This window comes from Pelobates fuscus, chromosome 3 (genome assembly GCF_036172605.1).
Source record: "Pelobates fuscus isolate aPelFus1 chromosome 3, aPelFus1.pri, whole genome shotgun sequence".
In the NCBI taxonomy this organism is placed as follows: domain Eukaryota; kingdom Metazoa; phylum Chordata; class Amphibia; order Anura; family Pelobatidae; genus Pelobates; species Pelobates fuscus.
In genome coordinates this window covers 50097653-50123055 of record NC_086319.1, presented here as the reverse complement: position 1 = coordinate 50123055, position 25403 = coordinate 50097653, and the positions used below count along the sequence as shown (strand labels likewise).

General features: G+C 42.8%; 1 protein-coding gene across 1 annotated transcript in view; it reads right to left on the bottom strand.

Annotated features, from left to right (window-relative positions):
* Positions 1–5927: 5927 nt before the first annotated feature.
* The window catches only part of BEST3 (bestrophin 3), a 44196-nt gene continuing 24720 nt past the window's right edge, over positions 5928–25403 (bottom strand). Inside the window, exons 4-10 of the mRNA XM_063447018.1 lie at positions 14168–14401; positions 12259–12413; positions 10590–10667; positions 10340–10492; positions 9685–9765; positions 8177–8328; positions 5928–7596 (exon numbers count right to left, since the gene is read on the bottom strand). Coding sequence (XP_063303088.1) covers positions 6702–7596; positions 8177–8328; positions 9685–9765; positions 10340–10492; positions 10590–10667; positions 12259–12413; positions 14168–14401 — 1748 coding nt within the window. The 3' untranslated portion in view covers positions 5928–6701. The remainder of the gene's footprint in view (positions 7597–8176; positions 8329–9684; positions 9766–10339; positions 10493–10589; positions 10668–12258; positions 12414–14167; positions 14402–25403) is intronic.

Below are 25403 nucleotides of genomic sequence, written 5' to 3'. Positions count from 1 at the left end.
TTAAATCTGGGCCAGAATTATCACGGTACATGCACCGTTGGTCAGTCATTGACTGCTAATCCTTGGGTCAGTTTAAAGTCTCATTTGAAGTTGCCAGATGTACCATTTCAAAAGTCAAATATACCAGCATATTTCAAGAGCCATTCAATTATTTATAGTAAGGTGTGCAGATAGACCAACCCCGTATTATCATAATATAGGCAGTACAGTAAAATACGAATCATAGTTTTACCCATTCTCCTTTAATGAGTTAACCCCTTAAAACTAAAATGTATAGTATCAACAACATGGAAAAAAGATGATGGTAATAAATTGCAAGCCAGTAAGTGATCATAATTAATTTACATTAAGCCACGATATAACATTTAAGAAAAGAAATACATTTTAACTTCTTCAGAGTCAATCCCTTTTTATCACACAGTCCTGAAGAGTTATTGGTATTGAAAATGTTAAAAGGTATGTTTTCTGGGAAGCTGACCGGCACATGTTTTTTCAAAGAAGCACCAATATATAGAAAGGGTCATGGGCGTCCGCAGGAATTTTTCCAGGGGGGGCATAATTGTAATGCATCTATGCTTGGCCCCTTTTTGACAGTGTCATGAAGGGGAGGAGCATAGTGATTATCACATAAAGCCAGGGTGAATAGCGTTTTCACAACTATGGTGTCAGGAATACATGTTTGTATTCATGACACTATAGTGTTCCTTTGAGCAAATTAAAGGAACATTCTGGTCACCATAACAACTTCATCTAAATTAAAATGCTATGATGCCAGGAAGCTCTTTCCTTTAAGGGGTTAAACCGCTCTCAAATGGTTTGACCCCATAGGCTTCCTCCAGCTCCAGGTCCCTCAGTGGTATTCGGCATCTGAAACGGAGTGTCAGGAAGTGCAGATTAACGTCAGGCATGGGTGCCGCTGATTGGCAAGAGTTGACAGTTGACGCTCTAAGCCAATCGCTAGTTCCCGGTTCATAATTATTTTTAACTTTTTTATGAATGGGGAGCTACTGATTGGCTTAGAGTGCCAGCTGACCGCTCTAGCCAATCAGCAACACCCCTACCCAGCGGCACTCTGTGCTTCCTGACACTCAGTAAATAAAAGTGAACACATTAACACTGATATTTTTTTTTACCTGGGGAGATGAGAAGGTCCAGAGTTTCCTACCAGGCCCAGGTACCAAAGCCTTATGATGTGGTGTCCAGAATAAAGTAGAGGGTTCACTTAATTTGTCCTTCCTGCTCCAATCTCCTTTTCTTCTCCTTTATTTGACAGTCTTCTTTTTCTTCTGACACTGTCTTCTATATTTGGCTCCTTCTGCTCCTTTACGCTTATTTTGCGCCCTTCTGCTCCTTTCTCATTCTGATTCCTTTCTGCTCCTTGCAGACCCTTTCTGCTCCTTCTCCTACTTTAGCTTTGTGCTCCTTGCTGTCCCTTTCTGCTCCTTCTTCAACTTTACCTTTGTGCTCCTTCTGATTCTTTCTGCTCCTTTACCTTTGTGCTCCTTCTGTCCCTTTCTGCTCCTTGCAGACCCTTCCTGCCCCTGCTCCTTGCATACCCTTCCTGCTCCTTGCTGCCCCTGTTTCTTGCAGACCCTTCCTGCTCCTTGCTGCCCCTGCTCCTTGCTGACTCTTCATTTAGCCCCTTCTCCCCATGCCTCACTTGCCTAATCTATAGGCTGCCCCTCCATGCCTCACTTGCTTAATCTTTAGGCTGCCCCCCCATGCCTCACTCCCCTAATATATAGGCTGCCCCCACATCCCTCACTGCCCTAATATATAGGCTGCCCCCCCATCCCTCCCCTAATATATAGGCTGCCCTCCCATCCCTCACTCCACTAATATATAGGCTGCCCCCCCATCCCTCACTGCCCTAATATATAGGCTGCCCCCCCATCCCTCACTGCCCTAATATATAGGCTGCCCCCCCCATCCCTCACTCCCCTAATATATAGGCTGCCCCCCCATCCCTCACTCCCCTAATATATAGGCTGCCCCCCCATCCCTCACTCCCCTAATATATAGGCTGCCCCCCCATCCCTCACTCCCCTAATATATAGGCTGCCCCCCCCATCCCTCCCCTAATATATAGGCTGCCCTCCCATCCCTCACTGCCCTAATATATAGGCTGCCCCCCCATCCCTCACTGCCCTAATATATAGGCTTCCCCCCCATCCCTCACTGCCCTAATATATAGGCTGCCCCCCATCCCTCACTCCCCTAATATATAGGCTGCCCCCCCATCCCTCACTCCCCTAATATATAGGCTGCCCCCCATCCCTCACTCCCCTAATATATAGGCTGCCCCCCCCCCCCCATCCCTCACTGCCCTAATATATAGGCTATTTTAAACCCCTCCACTCCATGCCTCACTTACCTGATCTGTAGGCTGTCTCTGGCTGCATCTGTTGCTCCCCTGCGGTTTCAATCAGCAGAGAGAAGCAGGGATAAGATGCAGCTTCCTGTCCCTGTCTCTCTCCATACACAGCGCCACCTACTGGCCGGCGCCTGTATTGCAGTTCATTTTAAATCACACCACAAATAGCAGAACAAGCTGAAAAATCCAGGGGGGGCAAGTGCCCCCCCCCCCCCCCCCCCTTGCCCCCTCCTGCGGACGCCCATGGAAAGGGTAGTGTTTTTCTAAAACAGCACACCAGGTAAATTTGTTGAGCGTAATACAATAAACATATCACAATAATTGTATTTTTTTAAAGTGTTTGAAATGCTCCCTTGATTTCACGTAGGCAATTTAATTATGCATTTTCCCTCCGGTTTATGATAGAATGTTTCAAATATATATACAGTTATTTCGACCATTTCCCTATGGTTTTATTCTGTCCTCTCTCACTTTCATTCTGACCTGTATTCTAACAAACTTTCTCTCACAAACTTTTTTTTAATTTGTGCAAGCATTTTATAGATAATAAAAGCTGTCTAGAGATTGTATTAAAAACAAATATAAAAGCAACATCATGTTTAAGTCATTAGGTGTTAAAGACTGAGGGGTTGTGTCACTAAACAGCAAGTTATCTGACTGATGTACATGGATGTAAAAATCTTTAACTGCACTGCATTACAATACTTTTTCAAAATGTATCCATTTGTTTGATTAAAGAAACACAATAGGATCAGGAACAAAAACATGTATTCCTGATCCTACATTGTTAAAGACACCATCTGGCCCCTCCCCCCTAAATATAGTAAAATCATACATTTGTTGCAGTCTGCTGCAGCTGCTGGCTCTGCCCCTGATCTGCTTGCTTTGCTGACATCATCAGAAGTGTTGATCAAAGTCGATCACAATGCTTTTCCATAGGAAAGCATTGAATTGGCTTAGACTGTTAAGGAGGCAGATCAGGGCAGAGCCAGGACAAGCCAAACACAGCCCTGGCCAATCAGCATCTCCTCAAAGAGATGCATTAAATCAATGTATCTCTGTGAGGAAAGTTCAGTGTCTGCATGCAGAGGGAGGAAACACTGAATGTAAGTCACACTGTGCAGCACTGCCATAGGAAGCACCTCTAGCAGCCATCTGCAGAGTGGCCAGTGAAGTTATCACTAGGCTGTAATGTAAACACTGCATTTTCTCTGAAAAGACAGTGTTTACAGCAAAAAGCCTGAAGGGAATGATTCTACTCACCAGAACAAATCCAATAAGCTGTAGTTATTCTGGTGACTATAGTGTCCCTTTAAAGATTTGTGCAAAACTAATACGATTTGGGCCTCACAAGTAAAGAGAAACTCCAGGCACCATAACAACTTAAATGTAATGAGGTTGTTGTGGTACCAGGAGGTCCCTGGCACCAGCTTACCTTTAGAGGTTTAAGGTGGTTTACACTATAGTTTCCCTTTACGAAAAGCACAGAATTGTTCTCGCCAGTTTTTATGTCTATATCAAGCCTTGGTTTCAGTGTGTTGAAAAGTCTTTTTTTGTACATTGAATAAACATCCATGGCACCTTTACACAGTGTAGCTGAGCTCGTTATTGCTTACAATCAGAGAGAATACGCTCAAGTACCTGTACAAGGAATACCATATATTTAAATAGTGACTGTCTTCCCAGTACTTACAATTATCACACACAGAATTTTACGGCTACAACACATCAAATTTGTTTAAATATAAAATTAGCCTTTTTCTATATTTTCATTTAATAAGCTGCTGCCTGAAGAACCACAGTTGTTATCTTTATCGATTATTTGTGTCCATTTTCACTCACTCATTTACAAATGCCTTTAAATCTGACCACACCTCAGACATATCGCTGGCGAGAGTTCTCTCCGAGGAAGATATGCACTATGTTTGGCATTGGACTCGAGATCTCTGATGTGAGGCGTGAAAGGGATCAATCACACTTCATATTAAGACATCTTGCTTCACTCAGTGCTCCAAGAATTTTGTAGAAATGCCAAGAATGCAAGACTGACCTTATTGGCATTATATGGTTGTCGTAAGTCTAAGTTTCCTCATGTGAATGTGAAGTGCAACAAAGTGTCCATGTGAATGTATGTCTGTGCTTCTTCTCTGCATCCATGCAGTATGGCAACCTTTCTATTTGCTAAAAAATATAATCTACCAGTCGCACAAATCTTTTCAGGTGACTGAGAGCAGTGCCAATAGCCAAAAAATTAGGATGTCTGTCAATCATCATAGAGCTAGAGGGTCTTACAGCCAATATTGGACCAATAGAAAGCCATGATCATCATGCTTCTCAGAATTACAAGGGAAGAAACATATTGAATCATTAAAGGCAGATACCGGTTGGGTGGAGAGAACATATCTTCTGATGGTACATTACATATTACAATTTGATAAGCAAAGGAAAATTCACAAAGAGGCCTAATGGGATATACAATGGTTTCAGGTGATGTTGAAGTAGCATTTTTCACAGATACTAATACTCTTTGTAAATATATCACTAACCCATTGTCAGGGCCGGATTTAGATGAAAAGAGGCCCTAGGCTATTCCGCTTATGAGGCCCTTTCACCTCCCATTTTTAAGTTTGTAAATTACATGAGAGACAATAAAATACATAATTACTGTGATATATATCAATATGTTAAATGAAACATGTTGTGATTGGTACTAACCTTTATAAAAAATGTGGAAGGGATAATAAATAAAAAAAAAAGTCAAGTTGAGGAGAGGAGGGGGGGGGGTGATTGTGAGAGGGAGGGGGGTGATGAGGAGAGGGGGGGTGACTAAACAAATTACCTTAAATCCCTGGTGGTCCAGTGGGGGCTGCCTGGTGGTCCAGTGGGGTCCCTGGTGGTCCGGTGGCCGTCATTTCCGGTCTGCAGCTCTGCAGAGCTGCAGACCATGGATCTCGCGAGACCCAATCAGAGCGTTGCCGTGGTAATCCGCGGCAATGCTCTGATTGGGCAGTGCACACGAGATCCATGGTCTGCAGCTCTGCACATTGTGGAGCTGCAGACCGCTGATCTCTGCGATCGCGGCAGGAGGGGCATTGCAGTCTGCCCCGGGCACCCCCCTAGTAAGTGGCACCCAGGGCGGACCGCCCCCCCTTAGTACGCCACTGGTCATATCATATGCGTAGAATTTCTCCTTATTTTCGGTTCAGTGTTTTAGTGCTCACTGTTTTTAGAATAGTGTAATTTTAATTTTGCTAACAATTTGAATGTAGGCCCCGCTTGATCTTGAGGCCCTAGGCTGAAGCCTAGTTAGCCTACAGGAAAATCCGGCCCTGCCCATCGGTTGTTCTCTCAGCACCATGCCAGAACTGAAAGGGCTGTTCAAGTTAATTCATAGTCTTTCATTAGTGAGCAAATCACGTGCATGTATGATACAAACACATTTGATCATGGCTTCTTCATTGACATGAAATGATGAACTCGATAGTGAATTAATTTGACTGGTGCCGATCACCTAGTGGCATCTTACACCTGGTCTCACAAGGCCTAGCAATAATGCCAAAAACATATTCTTTATTATGTCCTTAAAACTGCAATACTATTTAGTAACTCACAAATGACCTTGAGGTTGCTATGTTTTCATATGTAAAGATTTCACGCCAGTTGAAATTCTTATTTTATTTTAGTTTCACCACGTTATGCCGGTTAGTTGAAACCATGCTGGTATCATTTTGTGGCAATGCAAAAGGAAGAAACACCCCAGCTGTGGCATAATTCTGATGTCATGCATATACGGTTGTATCCAAGTCTTTAAGAAATAATTAAAAAACAAATCAGCTTTGTACCCAGTAATTCAAAATGGCAGGCTGCTAAAACGTGGCACAAGTCTATGAAAAACAAATGTTAACATTGCTGCCACATTTTCTTGTCTATCTTGATAAACACCCATATCAAGTCGAAATAAAAAAACAAAACAGCTCAGCAACTATTATTTGTGAGAAACCGAGGCTCAATCCATGTTCAGATGAGGCTGTAACAAAATATATACTTTATTCTCCATTAAATGATTGGATAATGGATCTTGTCACAGTGACTGGTAGACTTGTAGAATGCATGTTAAGAAGGACAGGGAGCTTTACATGTGCGTTTGTGCATTATCATTAGGCGGTGCGTTATAATCATCAAGGGTTGTATCGAAGTCTCTTATCCTGGTGGACTTCCAAAGTAATAACATATTCTGCAGGGAAACAGAGTTAAGACCTTTGTTGTTTAGTTTATAACCGAGTTGAATGTTGCGTAACATTTTTAATTACAAATGTTTTGTTTGATTTCACATATCGCCTTCTTTCTTTTCATCACTAAACTCTACAATATCAGTTTCTTTGGCATCTATATGCTTTAGTAAATTTATCATTTCCTCTGCAGTAGGTTGACTTGGGTCTGGACTGGAGTCTCTCTGAGCAGCAGGCTTTATATTCTCCATAGTCAATAAGAGAGGAATGTTTAGTAATGACTTCCTTTTTGGTTGCGAACTTGTTACAGAACTTTGTGAATGATATACTGAGTCGCTCCATCTATGGAATCTCCTTGGATGGTCTTTTCTGTCAAGGTGGCGCTTCTCATCATCTGTGGTCAACTGTTTTTCTACCTGACTTACCTCTTGGACATCTTGTTCAGCCACTGTTTTCTCAGGCATAATATCGTGAACAGTTTGGTGGTTTTCTGTATTGTCTGATGTCTCCGTGGTGGTAAGTGAATTTGATTGCACAGGAATAGAACACTGTGAGATTGGTCTTGTCTCATCAGAAGTAGTTATTACGACTTCAGGTACACTTCCAACAGAGTTAGGTGAAATATTACCCTCAGTGGATGTTTTTCTGTCTGACGTGTCAGATCTGCTGGCCTCACGAATTGTTGATAGATCTCCTAATGGGCTGATGGGCACTGAGGTCTTGTCTGATGATACTCGTCTTTTAGAATGCATAAAATGAGATCTTCCCCGAGATGGCACCTCGTGGTAGTTACCAGTATAATTTGCTTCAGGACTGGGGAAAAACATATTAGAGGCATCACTTCCTTGTCGACTGAATGCAGCTCTACTCGGAGAGTCAGGATGCTCATGAACACTCAAGAATCGTTTGACTCTTCTTAGAACAGAATTCTGTCTTCGATGTTTCTCCTCCTCCAACATCCAATCCTCACGTAAAAATACAGAATCCGGAAGCCTGCAATAGACATAAAAAAATCACTGATTATTATTATTATTTATAAAATGCCAACAAATTCCATAGGGCTGTACAATAGGTGGACTAACAGACATGTATTTGCAACAAGACAAGCTGGACACACAGGAGCAGATGGTGCTGAGTTCCCTGCTCAAACAAGCTTACATTCTAGAGGGAGTGGGGTAAAGTGGTACAAGAGGTAAGGGTAGGATGTATTTCATATATGGAAAAAAGTAGGTTGCTAGAACAGTGAAGTGTTGGTTTTTGGATGACACGGTTGAAGGAGTAGAAGTAGGGTGGGTAACCAAGGTGTGGGGAGTGAAAGCTATTAACGGTTAATTGATATACTTTCTTAAAGAAGTGAGTTTAATCATATTTGAATAAACTGAGACTGGATGAAAGTCTAGCAGAGCAGGGAATGGAGTTCCATTGGAATGTTGCAGCTCTAGAGAAGTCTTAAGGGCGGGAGTCAGAGGTGCGAGTATGAACAGGTAATAGACGCAGATAAAAGATATACGTGCTCATGAATACTGCAGATTTGAAAAATACTAAACCAGTGTTGGACAGTCATGATATTTACCCCATGTGAACAGTTGATCCCAAAAATGAAGGAATACAGTAATCAGCAGCGGCAAGTGTATAGGGTGGTCGTGGATCTGAATCATTCCAGTAAATGTCTTTACTCATCTTTGGTAGATGCATATGCATTTCATCTACAGCCATAAGTGAAACCTAGACACAATTCAATGCAACAAATCATTAATAACATATCATGTATACACAATTTGCTGGATTTAGGGCTTAATGGGCTTATAGTGGAACAATTTGATGGGCCTAATGGGAGAAGATACATTTCCATTTCTATTATTGCAGTCCGTATGTGACATACAGTTAGTCTACTGCTAGGCCACATGGTGCCTCTCTGAGACTGCAATATCACATATCTGTGCTTTAATCTGCACACACGGCATGACACTCAGCCTCCACGCAACATACAGGCAATAAATTAAAGAGACAATTTGATACAAGTGGAGAGGTTGCAGCCTATTGCATAATAGGACAATGAGAAAATAAACATAACTTTTATATCCTGGACACTTCATTGTACATAATCGTTCTACTAAATATTTGCTTTATTTGAAATGTATATTAGAAAGATTTAGCAATTGGCATCAGAAACCATTTTAGACTATTCACAGTCACTTCACACATTGCATCAGAGGAGGATAAAGAGAAACATCGGGAAAAAGTTATCAATGATCAATTTGATAGTCTTTTCCAATAATTATTATTGATTTTTCCGTAATTTTATTTTCATTTTACTTATTAATACATAAGCATATTATTGCATCAAAAAAGCAATCTGTTTCTGGTTTTGTCTTATATCACCTTTCTATTGGCACTTGCTTGAGTAATATTCCCGCAATAGAGTACATGCAATTTAGATGCCAGGATGGATAGTAAGAGAACCCCCTGTAGGAGGTCTATGCTGACTCTATGCATAGACATTTTTGTGTAGTTGTATTTAAAAGGACATAATGTGCACCATAACAACTTAATTTGAATGAAGTTGTTATGGTACAAGGATGTCCCAGCTTAATTGAAGCCTATCAGCGTTGCTCAGTCCGAGGCTACCTGAGTGAAACAACAGACAGGGAGTTCACAAACAGACCAAGTTGGTGCCAGATTAAGCCAGCACCCGGGACCTCCTCGCAGGATAACAACTTCATTCTGACAGAGTTGTTATGGTGCTCAGGGTGATCCTTTAACATTAAGGTGTTGTGATATTTAAACACTATACTGTAATGATTTCCCCCTCACATTCCCCACAAAAAACGTATCTAGTCTGCTTTCTTCTCCCATAATTCCCACTATAGAACTTACTGCACAGTTTCACAATATCTAAGACAAAAAGAGAATGCACAGTTAAATATTCCAGTTATTTTAATCAATGTGGCTCAATGCAAATGCACATTGATATAGAATTACACAAATGGTTTTTTTTTTTACAAAAATGGTTTATCAGTGTACAAAGAAAAATATTTGTGTGCACTATATTTTAAGAAAGAAAATAACGACAAAACTGACCTGTAGGTTTCTGTCTATACACCAATTAGTTTCAAAATCATCATCATCTTCACCAAAGGGGTTGATTAGTTGCTCAGCAACCTGTATAGGGAAATGATTGATTTTGAGACATTGTTGCAAATTTAATGTGTTGGCAATATTTACGTGAATATTTTACATAACAACAGAAATCGGCATTTTTTAAATTAACCATATTTATACCTCTTGGTTTTCAAGTAGACAATGGGTCCTGTTACTTCCTGGTTTGTTTTGCTAATCTCAAGAGGCAGGCAATTGCTCAGAGCACCTGCCTTGCAAAGACTTCTCATTGAACTGCATTGGAAAGTCTGTGATTGGACAGCCACAGAAAGTCTGGGCGGGGTTAGAAGGGGAGGGATTGCAAAGGTTCAGACAATAGATCTGCAGCTTTTGCAAGCTGTTTTTAGATATATCCCCAATGAAAAAAATGCATAATTAAATGTATGCATGTTTTCATTTGGGGCATATCTACTTTTTCATTTGGGCAGTGGAGTGTCTTTCTAATATCACACATGTTCTGTCCACTAAAGATTTTTTTATGACCATGATAAAAATAAATATAGAGTTCGCATTTAATATATTATAAAGAAATATAGGAAAAATAGAACACCCTATTTATTAAACAGATTACATTTACCTTTAGCCAACCTGCATAGAAAAAGAACTGCAGGAGAGTGAAAACTGGAATGTATAGGTCGAGGTCATGGCCAGCATATGATTGACTGGGGTCTAAGAACTGGCGTCCAATTAAACAAGCAAAGAAGAAAGTATATACTGCTAGTGTAACTACCTGAAAAAAACAAACATATTGTTATATGAAGACAATGACAAAACCAAATGCTACAAGTTATCTTATTATACAATTTATACAATATATCTTTGCATACCTGTGTGTATACCAGTGGAATACCGACCCAGTCATAGCCAAAAAGGAGACCACACCAGGATCGGTAGCGATTCATTTCCTGAAATAAGACAGTAACAGAAAATGCACAAGTGGTTCCAGCCTGTGAGTATACAATACATATACACAAGCATTGTATGCCTACAATGTTTAATGGTACATGTTTTAGGACATCAGAAAATAATTAATGACTAAAACTAAAATCCTGGACGAGTCCAAGCCTGTACACGTGCCTTCGTTCTCTTTTTATTACTTTACAGAGAGGGTAGTGGACCAGCTGACGTGGTAGAGGTTAACACAGTGAGGGAGTTTACGCATTCGTGTGATAGGCATAAGGCTATCCTAGACTTAAGATAAGGCCAGGGACTAATGAAAGTGATTAGAAAACTGCTCCCAAAACAAGTATTGTAGTTTGCACTCAGGGGTAAACCACTATGATCCACAGAAAAAATATACAGATTAAAATACGGAAAAGGTGCACATTTATTTGATATGAAAAAATAGATTGAGCACCTTAGATACGTTTCGCACTTCCCTCGAGGTGAGGTAGGTGCGAAACGCATCCAGGGTACTCACTTTAATTTTTCTGGGAGGCGGTGTAGGTGGTCTCCCTCTTGTCTGGCAGTAGCAGGTATTGCAACTATTTCGACATTGCATCAAGTGTTCCTATTTTTGCAAGTTTGTTTCCTTCTCCTGGATACTTGTACTATTTTGGACAAATTCATACTGTTTGCATTATTCATTACACCTGCTTGAATATTCAGTATACACGAGTGCTGCCATGATAATTTAATGCCATACATTGTTGCTATTTTTTCATATCAAATAAATGGGCACTTTTTCAGTGTTATTATCTGTACATTTTTTCTGTGGATCATAGGGGTTAACCCCTGGGTGCGGACTACAATACTTGTTTTGGGAGATGTTTTCTACGTTTGGGTAAAGTCCAGCACCAGGATTCAACCCCATCACCCATTTAACTTTAGGATTATTCAATCCATCTGACAATTAAGACATTCTAACTTGGAGTTGCGGCATCAGCTGTGGGTAGGATCCTATATCTCATCCACATTTTCTTTGTTTCATTATTTAGAAAATTGGTAAGACTAGATGGGCCGAATGGTTCTTATCTGCCGTCACATTCTATGTTTCTATAAAAAGATAATACTTAGAGAACACGAAAAAAGCATCTTAAATGCAACTTATCATGCGTTTCCATTAAGTTTTTTCTCCCTCCCCTTGCTGGATTATTGTATGAATAATTGTGTATTTTAATAAATTAATTTAATTAATTATTTATTTTTTAACGACTTCAACTAACATATTAATTTACTTTAACAGCATGCATTTTAGTTCACTACAGTTGTCTGTTCACCGAATGAGTCCCTGTAAAAAGTAACAGAGCTTGTAATAATTAATAAACACATTAAATTAAAGGAACTCCCCGACCAACATAACAACTTAATCTCTGACTCTCCGTCACAAGTTCAAAACTTCTGCACTGAGGGGAGGAGACAGAGGAGGAAGGAAGCCATACGGAGCAATTTGTGATGAGATAGTTCATAAATAGTTTAATCTTTACAATAAGATGGTGCGCAGGACCTCTGGGCACCATCACAACTACAGTGTTCCTTTCACTCTTTCTTGCTTACATTCATCATTATTTGTAGATCTACGCTGTCACGGATTCGCCCTTCGGCTCTTGACTTTGATGCCAAATTTCCGAACCAGATTACTGGAACCCAGTATTTAAGATGTGGCGACTGAAGATTATCAAATACTTTTCTTTCATCCGCTGTCATAAATCCTGTGTAAAAATAACCCCCATATATACATTAACAGAGTACAAAGGCATCATAACAAATAAACTTTCTATGTCGGGGAGGTATAGTTATATTTGGACAGTCTAAAGGATTATCAATGTTATTTATCAGCTGGGGCATTTCACAGCTTAACATTAGAGTAAAAAAAGAACATACAATATAACAAATGATACATTTACTGCTGCGTTAAGAGCAAAACACTGGCAAATTGCTTCTTTACATTCTATAGGAACATGCCTGTGTTGTGCTCAATTGGGTTCCCTAGTTAGATCACATAACGAAGCTCCTGTACTCAGACTGAGTACCTCTGTTTGGTCAACTTCATCGCCAATATCAGGGGACTCTAAAGCGCTGACCCAGTCGCCAAAATTGGACCTTTTCTACTGGAAGGGTTACAGTGGTTATAGTTATTTTCTCTTGATGCCTTCTATACTGTACAGCAGCAGTGATTATAGCCTTTTCCTCCACACATTAGCTGAGACTGAATAGCCTGCTAAATCCTCTCCATGAAACTCAATCTGACGCTGGGGAGGGAAACCGACAACCTCCTCTTCCCTGAGTCCAGGATCAAGTTAGAATTTTCTAAGTTCATGTGACTCTACATTTATCATTAACCCTGACTATAATCTTAACTGTAGGGTATTGTGTATGCCACTAGAGGTGTTTAATGGAATCCTCCATTACCTTGGTAGATGGAGAGGACTGCAGGTCAGCCTCCTTCCCACTAACTATGGGCCCTGGCCTGGAATGGGATTCTGCTTTTCCCCCTGGCTTGGGTTTGCAAGGTTGGGATATCCTTGTTTTAAAAGGGGTTTCTCCAGGCTCTCCTTTGCTTTGTGTTGTTTGGCACTGAAAAATGCATTGTTGGCATAATCACAATATGCAAATTAGGATATTGTAAAAATTGATAAGTTGCATCTAGATATATATATTTTTCCCATAGTTTTGAAAGTTGTAATTATGTTACATATTTGAGGCAATATTATGTTGCTTGTACTTCACATTATGTATGTTGTTTATACTTTTATGGTGTTCACTACATGCTTAAGGACTAGTAAGCAAAGACTAGTCCTAGTTCAAAAATAAAGCACTGTATGTTAGCTGCTTTTGGAAGAGAGATGCCACCTGGTCGGGTGGAAGAGTTCCTGAGACCCCAGTCAAGCTTCTGCGACTGAGTCTGAAGTGCTCTATGGTCCCATGAAGCGGACTTAGTGGAGGTACTTGGTTGGAGTACAAGAGCTGTATCACAAGGTGTTTCTTGGCAGTATTGTATTTCTCTGAAAAGGCAGTGTTTACATTAAAACGCCTGCAGGGACAGGCTGTAGACACCAGAACAAATACATTAAGCTGCAGTGGTTCTGGTAACTACGTTGTCCCTTTAACATTATTTTTCTTGATGGACTTGCTGAGAAATCGACTTTAGCCACTGTGCATGTGGGTTCTTATGCCATCAAGTAACCTCTATGGGGAACAGGCTTGAGCATGCCACCTGTCTGAATAGTAAACCTTGCAGAACATTACCCCACCTCACCCTCATCTGCTAAAAAAAGTATAATATCAGCTGGCAGGGAAACAGAACTATGAAAGGGTGGCCTTCTGTTCTCCATAAATAGGATGTTTATCGAACTCAACATCAACTATTGTTTATCCGGTATACAAGTTCTGATCTAATATAATTATAATATAATTATTAAAACCATTCCATTAGAGCCCCAACTAAGCTATTATAACTATATACCTGCTTCTACAACATGGTCCATGGTTGGAAATCTTTTGTAAACAGCAGTACTGACAGAGCGGAAGATCAGTAAAGATGTTAGGTTCACATAGCGCATAAGTGTCCGCCGGATCAGGCGTCCGTATTCATCTCTTCCATGTACATTACTGGAGATTAATAACATAAGTCTGTCAGGCCATGGAAGATTCACAAATTGGTTCCACCATCTGTTTACGACTAGAGTGACATAAAAACCTGTATAATTGAAAGAAAGGAGAATTTTGTTCACGACACAAAAGGGGACTCATTGGTTTGGGTCATATTTTATTTAGCTTGTCTACGGTTGTCATGACATACATTCTTAAATACCAAGTAAGGTGAAACTTCTGCTGGCTACCATAGTGCGATGTTGGCTGGGACATAACAAACGGATCTGTATGTTCTATCTGGGTGTTCCAGCTTTGTTGCGATGCCAGTACTGGACAGTATAGTTTTATGCTGAAATACCTACTTTGTTCAGCTAATGAAAGGGACACTCTATATACCAAGACAACATATATTAAATCAAAGCCAAAGTCAATAATAATATATTGAAATGCTTTAATTTTATAATTGGTGTTTCACCCTCGAGTCGTATTAATGGAGAAGTTTTTTCTAGCATAAGAACAAACAGTATTAAGTTTACAGTTGTGGACCAATCGCATGAGACCTCCACCTCTTGGCCTACAACTGCAATATTTAATTAAATAAATTAAATTAATGAAATTCATCACAACTGAACTGAAAAATGTACGAGATAATTTAGAATAAGAATAAGTATCGTCAAGATCAGAACTGACCAGCAAGTGAAGAAACAAAGTCAGAATTATCACGTACAAGTTTAGTAGATTTCTTTAGGAAAACAGAAGTCAAATCATTTTTTTTTCAGCTAATTTTGTCTATTAATGTTGCATTACATTATGCATCGTCACCTGTTTGTTGATTTTGTACAAACAAATCACATTGTACTTTGACATTGGCTGTATGATATTAGTTACAAACATTGAAGTACAATAATGTCATTTTATTTGTTTTCACATGCCAAAATAGATTCAACGCTGGATGCATACATTCCACCCTGCGTGTTTCACATGATCATGTATGTTAACATATCTGGGGTAACATATTTAAAGTTTCTGTAAGCGATGTGTACATTTAGCCAATGCATACACTGTCTCTGCAAATTAAAATTTTAATTATAAAATAGTAGATTGTAGCACATTGAAGTCCTAGTGGTAACATTTAGGCAAACACAGCAGAAAATTCTACAACTGAGCTATAGACAAAGCTTGGCTATTTTTGTTTGAATTTTGCCATTTGGATTCCAGCTCAGCATGATGTCAGATTTAGTATACAATTAGTTTTTTTCATCTTGATCAAATAATCCAGAAACCTTGAGTGAATGGGATTTCTCCATGAGCCATTATAGTGGCTCTGTCATCTACTGAATATTTTCTTAACTACTCGTTGGGAATAAACAGCTCCTATTTATCAATGGTGTTAAGATCCAGAGTATACTGTTGATTCTCTTATATATGTCCTCTAAACTCAAATTGCTAATATTTTGGGAAGGGGTATAATTTGATCTGTCTAACGTAAAGTTAATACACAGTGTCTGAGTGGTGTCTCTTTTGGGGCTCAAAAGGACAACACTATCAAAAAAGTAAAGAAGGGTCAAGGCACTCCAAGACTTAGATAGGCATATTTATTGAACCTAAATGTCCAGCAGCAACGTTTCGATCCAAGGGTCTTTTTCTATCTTGAAAAAGATCTTTTGGTCAAAACATTGCTGCTGGACATTTTGGTTCCAATAAATATGTCTATCTAAGTTTTGGAGTGCCTGAACCCTTTTTCCTTACAAACTACTGTTTGGGACTTGGTGCTGGTCCTTGGTTCAGTTGCACCCAGGTCTATACATGAAGGAGTGCAGTTCCTCGATTGGCTGGCTTTTGAAACACTAACAAAAAGTCTTCTCTTACTGGCTAGTTTATGCCTCTCTTGCCCATCTTCAGCATAGGAAACTGACCAGTGCAGTGCAAATAAAATATCCACAGGACGAAAACCATGAATTCTAAACATGCACAAAACACACAAATGCTATTGTCTTCATGTTATCTTTAGGCCACTTCACATTATCTTTATGTGTAATTGATTTACAAGTTTGTATTGTGTACAGTTACCTACTCACGACTTTCTAGACAGATTCTTTAATACAGGTATAATTGTGTATTTATATAAAAAAAGATGTGTATATTTACTGAAGGCAATTTTAATGCAAATTTACCTTTTGATAATATCTCAGTTTGTTTTTGTAATACAGGCCAAGTTGGATTTACTATAAAAAAAAAAGCAAATTGCAATGGATATTCTTGCAATTCCAGGCTTTGCATGCTCTTTATAGAGTTATATTCTACATTACCATAACCATCAAATAAATATCCCCTCAATGAAGTCAGTTTAGTAATTGGTATAAAATTGGTGTAAAATCCAAGTAGCAAGAAAATAAAATATATTTAATTATTATATGTAAAAGGTCAGAAAAAAAATCTTTGTTGTTATGTTTAGTATCACAATTCGTGTCTGTTTGCTAGCACAAGTCTCTGACTGCCAAGCCTAAGTTAAGTCTTCCAGACATAAGTACAAAGTTTGCATGATGCAAGCAGACAACCTGGCAAAAGTGGTTAATTATAGCTGCATCAGCAAAAATCTTTGTAATCTTGTATTAAATGATGAAGATCTCTCTCTTTCAAACTCATAATGATACAGTGTGATGCAAGTTTATCTTAAAATCGAGCTGTTCGCTGTTCAGGAGATAATACTATTTTGAACAACCAAAATTATGGTGACATGGTATATGCATCTGTGCCACAAATTCCCAGATTTTACTAGTAACATGACGTAAAGTCAAGATTTTATTAAAGACACGGAGGCGAGTATTATGCATAACTCTTTCTTTATTTCCTCAGCAGCAAAGATAGAGGAATATAAATATTATCAAAAACGAAAGAAAAAACTGTACAGGCACAACAGGCAGCCAATCACATAATAGAGGAAGTAGCTATATAAGTCCTGTGTCTCCCACAATCCCCCTCTTTCTTGCGAAAACCGAAGACCAGGTAAGATTAACGATGTCCCACTTGATCCAAACAGGAAACGGGAAACAATGCGAAAACTTCAAGCTAAAAAAGATAGAAAAATATGGTAATTTCCAAACTCAAAACTGTAGACTTACCAAACATAACCGTGAGGAGTCCTACATGAAACTGGATTCTGGAATAGAAAATATATAAAATTAGAAACCAATATAAAACTGTCAAAATCATCTAAACATGATAAAATTACATGATATAGATACATGATCCAAATACAGACCTAATTGACAACATACCTGCATAGTCTCGAAGCATCTCCTATCCCAAATCCACACCGGGAGGGTGGGAGGGAATAATACTCGCCTTCGTGTCTTTAATAAAATCATGACTTTACGTCATGTTACTAGTAAAATCTGGGAATTTTATTAAAGACACGGAGGCTCATATTATGCAAGTTCAAAGCTGTGCTATCACCTGAGATGCGATGTGCTCAATTGGTCTGAAATAGAAGTCCCTGAAGGTTGATTCTCGGGACCAGTCCGCTGCGCGCATGATGTCTTCCAGACGGCAACCAACTGTGGATGCCTTCGAGGCCATAGCACCTCGTACAGAATGAGGTGTAAAGATAGACGTGTCTATACCCGCTAGGGATAAAAGCCAACGAATCCAACGCGCTAGCGTCGGTGTCGAGACTGGGCGATGAGGAGCCTTAAACGAAATGAATAGGGGATGTCGGTCAGACGAACGCAACGGTCGCGTAGCATCCAGATAGGCCTTCAAACAATCCACCGGACAGAGTGCTGGTCATAACGAGAATCTAGGATATATGAAGGATTTGGATGCCGACTTAGTCCTCCTAGATATGTTGAAAGTAACGCCTTCAGGAGTAAACACAAAGGCACCCCAGTCAAGGGCCCTGACATCGGAGACTCTCTTACAAGAGATCAGGCAAAACAGCATAACCATCTTGGAGGATAGTTGTTTAAGAGTCAAGTCATGGTTAGGATACCACTCCGACAGGAACCGCAACATTATGTTGACGTCCCAAAAGGCCGAAAAACGCGACCTAGGTGGACGGACGAGGCGAATACCCTTGAGAAGACGGCATACAAAAGGATGTTTACCGACGGGTAAACCTTCCAAGCCTCCGTGACCGGCAGATATGGCCGAGCGAAAAACATTGATAGTTCTGTACGCCTTGCCCAAGTCGAACAGGGCTGTGAGAAACTCCAGGATCAAATGGAGAGGGGCAGATACGGGATCCATTGCCCGTTCCATGCACCAATCAGACCAAGACTTCCATGCAGCTCGGTAAGCTGATCGCATGCCCGGAGCCCAGGCGTTATCGAGGAGCAAGAGAGTTGTCTGTGGAACGTCAGGGACAACCCAGCGTCCCCTGAAAGGAACCACGCTACCAGGGGCAACTGGTGCCGTAGCACCAATTTGTGCGAGTTCCCATCCGGATCCAGAAGGAGGTTCTGAAAGTTCGGTAATAGACGAGGGAAGTCTATGGACAACTCCATCAGTCGAGGGAACCACGGACGGGATCTCCACAGAGGGGTGATCAGAGCCAGACAGCAGTCGTGACGAACCAGCTTTGAGATCGTACGAGCAATCATGTTGAATGGAGGAAAGGCATACAGGCGGCCCTGTGGCCATTCCTGAAGAAAGGCATCCGTCGCCACAGCCGCCGGGTCGGGTCTCCAACTGTAGAACTTCGGCAATTGAGTGTTCAGGCGAGAGGCGAATAGGTCCATCTCGAATCGTCCCCACAACCCGGTTAGGCTTTGGAAGAGCGAGGCGTGCAAGCGCCAGTCTCCCGAGTCTCTTAAATGCCTGGAGTTCCAATCCGCACCTGAATTGTCCAGACCCGGAATATGTTCCGCCGTCACCGAAACGTTGTTGAAAAGGCAGAATTTCCAAAAATCCTTCGCCAAGAGAGCCAACATCCTGGACTTGGTGCCGCCCAGGTGATTTATGTATCGGACCGCCGATACGTTGTCCAACTTGAGGAGAACACAACAGTTCGCCCTTCCAGGGGTAAGGCTGCGAATCGCAAAGGCTCCTGCCAGAAGTTCTAGGCAGTTGATGTGTAACGACTTCTCTGCGTCGGACCATCTGCCTCCTGTGGAAATGTTGCCACAACGAGCCCCCCAGCCGTGCAAGCTGGCATCTGATTCTATGATCACGTCCGGAATGGAACCGAAAATCGCCCTTCCGTTCCAGGCTTCCATGTGTGCTAGCCACCCTACCAGCTCGTCTCTGGATTCCTCATCCAGACATATCCGAGATTCGTAGGAGTGACCCGAACGTAGGTGCGACCCCTTGAGCCGTTGGAGAGCCCGGTAATGCAGAGGTCCTGGGAATATCGCCTGAATGGAGGAGGCCAGTAGGCCGATGATCCTTGCCAACTGTCGAACCGATAAGTCCAAAGCACGAAGAGCTCGACGAAGCTCCTTCTGGATGGCTTTTATCTTGGATTCCGGCAAGTACAGGAACTGCCGTACGGAATCCACCTGGAACCCCAAAAACTCCATAGACTGGGCGGGGTTCAGGACCGACTTGTCCCAGTTGATCAGAAAACCTAGGTTCTGTAAGAGATTGACTGTCCAGTCCAAATGCAGTCTCAGGCATTCCAACGATTGGGACATGATTAGGATGTCGTCCAGGTAAATAATCAGTCGAACCCCTCGGGTACGGAGGTACGACACCACCGGCTTCATTACCTTGGTGAAACACCAAGGGGCCGAGGAGAGACCGAACGGCAGGCATGTAAAACGCCAACGCCGTCCGTGCCAGGTGAAGTGTAAGTAGTCCCTGGACTCTACTGCTATTGGAACCGTGAAGTACGCATCCTTCAGGTCCAACTTGGCCATCCAATCCGACTGTCTCAGAAGGTCTCTGAGACAATGAATGCCTTCCATCTGAAAATGTTGGTAGCGTAGGAAGGCGTTGAGAGGGCGAAGATTTATCACTGGGCGGACACCGCCCCCTTTCTTGGGCACTAGGAAGAGATTGCTCGTAAAGCCTGGAGTGGCGAACGGCAATTCCTCGATGGCGCCTTTGAGAACATCTCCTCGACTTCCCCAGAGATCATCGCGTCCTGCTCCTGTGGGAGAGACAATTCCCTGGGGGCATACATTTGAACAGGCAGGGAGACGAAATCTAGTTGATAACCCCTTACGCATTGCAGAACCCAAGCATCTGAGGTTATATCTGCCCACCTTAGGTAGAATAAAGCCAGCCTCCCCGCCACCCGAACCTGATCGAGAGGGAAGAAGGGGTACTCACCATAAGGGCGTCTGCCCGAAGACCCACCACGGGGGTATCTGGAGCCCCACGATCTCCCTCGTGCTGGGAAGAAGGGAGGCGTTTTCGGATCTTGAAAACTTCGGGAGGGAAAAAAGGAACCTCTGGTGGCACGGAACGAGCCTCGGAAACCACGGCCGGGTGGACGGTTCCTGCTACGCCCGGCCCCACCGAAAACCTTAGGCGCGAATACGCGCTTCATATTTGCCTGCGCATTGTCAATCGCCGTAAAGGTCTTGACGTAAGATCCCATATCTTTCACGAAGGATGTGCCAAACAACATCCCCTCATCGGCTGAATCAGGCTCCGCCACGGTCATAGCGGACAGCTTAGGGTCAATTTTCAAAAGAATAGCCTTACGTCTCTCTGAAGACATAGCCGTGTTAGCGTTCCCAAGAAGGCAGATAGCCCGCTGGACCCACCCGATGGCCACATCGACATCTAACACAGAGTCGCCAGTTCTAGCGTTGTCAAGAAGCTCATACAGCTTCGACAGGGGGCCCAACGTATCAAGGATCTTGTCTTGACACCCTTTCAGGGAGTGGTCGAGACCCTTCTTAGGCTTCCAGCCAGATTTATTTAAAAATTGGGCAATTTGGGGATCAACGTCTGGGGTCTTACAGGCAGCGCCAGGGAGGGAAGGCCGTGGGCACTCGGCGCGCAGCTTATTGCGGCCTTCTTTGGATAGGGGTGTGCGTATCCGTTTAGCCACATATTGGGCGATATGGTCCGGAGGGACCCATTCAGCGGACCGCGGGTGACGGAGGTCGTCCGGGTCAAACAGGGGGTTACCCTGTGGATCTACAAGTGCTACATTATCCCCAGCGGGGTCTGGCACTTTCCCTCGGGGGTTGGCAGAGGACCCAGAAGGGGTGATACCCGTAGGGGGTACGTCCTCGCCTGACTCGCCCTCAACAAAGGAGTCATACTCCATAATATCGGAATCATCTTCCACACTCCGGTCGGTGTCCGACCCATCATCCAGGGCTCTAGCCCGTTTCCACAATCTAGCCTTTTTAGCCCGGCCAGGGGCTCTTGTGCGCGTGGGAGGCGCGCTATCTGCGACCGCCAGAGGCGTGTCAGTCATGGCAGGCAAAACCTGCATCGAGGAGTGGGAGCCGATATGGCGAGATTTTGCCTTCGCCTTACGGGCGCCAGGCACAGTTTGGGCAGGGGAAGGGGACCCCACGCCCAGGGCGGCAGGGGTAGCCATGGAGGGCAAAAACACAGAGTGCAGTGACTGGGTGAAGGATGAGGAAACAGCCCCCATCGCTGAGGCAATAGCCTTTTGAAGGGAGGAAGCCATAGTGGCCTCTAATAAGGTATGGAACTCTTGAGAGGCCAAAGCACTCTCAGGGTTATCAATTGGCAAATCCCCAGAGGGATCAGTAGGCCCATCCACCCTATCCTGCATAATGGCAGAGTCACAATAGAAAAACGGCACTAAGTGAACAGTAAATAAGTACTAATTAAAGTGGGTTGATTAACCCAGCAAGAACACAAAAAGCAGTATGACCTGATCGTTGGTGTAGCAGGGGGGACCCGGAGAAAAAAGTGACTGACCGCACGGCAGGACAGTGAGCGATGCAAATGATCGCCCAAGATGGCCGCCGCACGTGTAAGAGTGCGGACAGGCTCCCGGCGGGGGAGGGGGCGCGTGCACCCACCCACGCAGGCAGCCCGCGAGCGAGGAGAGAGCACACTCAGCCGCGGTCGCAGGGAGAGAGGACCGCCGCGGCAGAGGGTAGCGCTGGGAAGCGCACGAAAGCAAACCGGGTCGGGAGGGAAGGGAAACAGAGCCCGCGGCCGCGGGCAAAGTTCCAGGGGAACACCCAGGCCCACCAACGATACAGGTGACAAGTAAATATCAAAACAATAAGAAGTAAATCACAGCAATAAGCAAACAACAATAATCACAAGTAAATATCACAAATAAAATGCAATGAGTAGAGAGCTCAAGTAAGATACTTAGCTGTCTGAGGAAGCAGCAAAGAAAGAGGGGGATTGTGGGAGACACAGGACTTATATAGCTACTTCCTCTATTATGTGATTGGCTGCCTGTTGTGCCTGTACAGTTTTTTCTTTCGTTTTTGATAATATTTATATTCCTCTATCTTTGCTGCTGAGGAAATAAAGAAAGAGTTATGCATAATATGAGCCTCCGTGTCTTTAATAAAATCATCTTTGTTAGTACAATTTGTTATGCTCCTTTATTGTGCAATTTCAATACATTGCTCATCTTTGTTATATGTTGAAACATCTAAACTAGCTCACACTTACAGGGTCAGTCTAGATACCATAACCTCTACAGCATGCCTGGAGTCCTGTGGTGCCATTACCCATTATAGAATGGCAGGCATATGTGATCCGTCTTCCTTTTCTGATATATTGAAAGTGGAAGTTCCTCTTCTGCATTACTTACTGTATATCAATTTCACATCTGTCTGGAGTGAATCCATTGGCTTTGAGCATGAGCTCATTCTACCAGCCTAAGAATTCTGTCCAAACGTGGGTGGACTTGATGTTTCTAACATGAAAGTATACATTTATACTTTGGAGATATCTGAAGAGGGAGCAGGACTTGGGGACCTAGGTTAACGTCAAAGAATTCAACAACAGGACTCTTATCCTAGGGATGGTGCCAGGCACTATTGCCGCGAAATAGTGATTATGGTGTCCAGACTAATCCTTTAGATAAAGACATACTCTTTACTTGTCTAGTGTGGTCATATGCATGCTCACCAGTTTGCCGAGTGTGTCTAGGCACACCCTAATGCAGCCGGAGTGCTGGATGCCGAACAAGCTGGCAGATAGATTAAAAGGTCTCCCCACCCGCGCCCGAAAAGTAAAGCCACATCTTCCACTACTGCTCCTATCCTCCACTACTGCCCTAACTCTCCACTATAGCATCTAAACCCCACAATGGCCCTACCTCACCACTATTGCCTTTATACCCCACCACAGCACCTATCCCCACTACTGCACCTAACACAGCTCAAGGTCTGGGCCCCCGGGTGCCTGCCTCCAAACCCCGCCCACAGGAATACACACAACCAGACACAAACACAGACAAAAAAAGAGACAGACACACATACAGAAAAATACACACATACTAACAGACATACACACATACAGGCATACTGACACACACATACGCATAAGGAGATACAGATACACACATATATGCTGACATACAGACACACACTGACATACATACTCACATACACAGATACTGACACACATACATACTGACATGCATACATACATAATGACATACATACTGTTATATACATACATACATACAGTCACGGTTCTCACCGTGGCAGACAGACACGTTGGAGTTCCCAACAGGGGACTTGATCCTCCTGGCATGTCTACTACACTGGGGGCTGCACCTTGACTTGGCTGTGCTTCACCTGACCCTGATCAGACATCAGCAGGGTATTTAAACTCAGCCTCGCCCTGTGCTCAGTGTCAAGTCTTTGATCCTGTTGTGTATTTTGTACCAGTGTTCCTGTCATTTAATCTGCTTCTTATTATTGACCCCGGCTTCTGACTACGTTTACTCTGACCTCTGGCATCCCTTGACTTCGGCTACTCCTCGTTGTTCCTGTCCTCTGGCATCCTTTGACCTCGGCTATCCCTCGACTATCCTGCTGGTTGAGTCCTTGCCTGTCCTGCGACTTGGTACTTCATCCTGCACAGCCCCCGTGCACAGACCCACAGGCCAGGTGAATTCTTACCTGACCACCTTGGTCTGTGGCTATCTGCAAGGGTGAGCAACATATCTGAGCTACAGACTCCCAACTCAGGTAAGACCCTGACACATACATACTGACATACATTCACACATACTGACATATATACATACACACATACATACTGACACACACACACAGACATACATGCATACTGACATACATACACACATACATACTGACATATATACATACACACATACTGACATGCAGACACATATACACATACTGGCATACATACACATACATTCTGATATACATACAGACTGATATACACATATATACATACACACATATTGACATACAGACACATATACACATACATACATACATACTGACAAACAGACATACATACTGACATACATACACATACATACTGACATACAGACACGTATACACATACTAGCATGCATACATACATACTGACATACACAGACATACATGCATACTGACATACATACTGAATACTCACATACATATAAACATACACCTCATTTTTCAGCCACCCTCCTCTTCCTTACCTTTTTGTTGCAGGAGGGTGGCGTGGGATGATGGGAGTCGACTGCCTCTCCTGTCCTAGTGGCCTTCAAGCTGTCTCTCCTCCTTCCCGCTCGGAGTAAGCCGGGAGGAAGTGACCGGCCTTCACTTCCTCCCAGCAGCACTTGCGGAGCAGCTGCAATTTTTTAAAGGAGCCTGATCGTGCTATTACAGTGCTGACCGGGCCCCTGAAGATTTAGGACTCATCGGGTGGCCCTAAATGCTTGGACCACCCAATGGGCCCCATCAGTGTGTGGTCCCCAGTGCAGATGCACTGGCAGCAATTCCGCCGTTCCACGTGGGGTCCAGGCGGCCGGGCCCCCCAGGGCCGCCGGGCCCATGACAACCATCATGGTTGTCACCCCCTGATGGCGGCCCTGTGTGTGTGACTATCAGTGTGTCTGTCAATCAGTGTGTGTCTGTCAGTGTGTGTGTGTCTGTCAATGAATGAGTGTGTGTCAGATCAGTGAGTCTGTGTCTGTCAGTAACGTCTGTGTGTTTGTCATTGAGTGTGTGTGACTG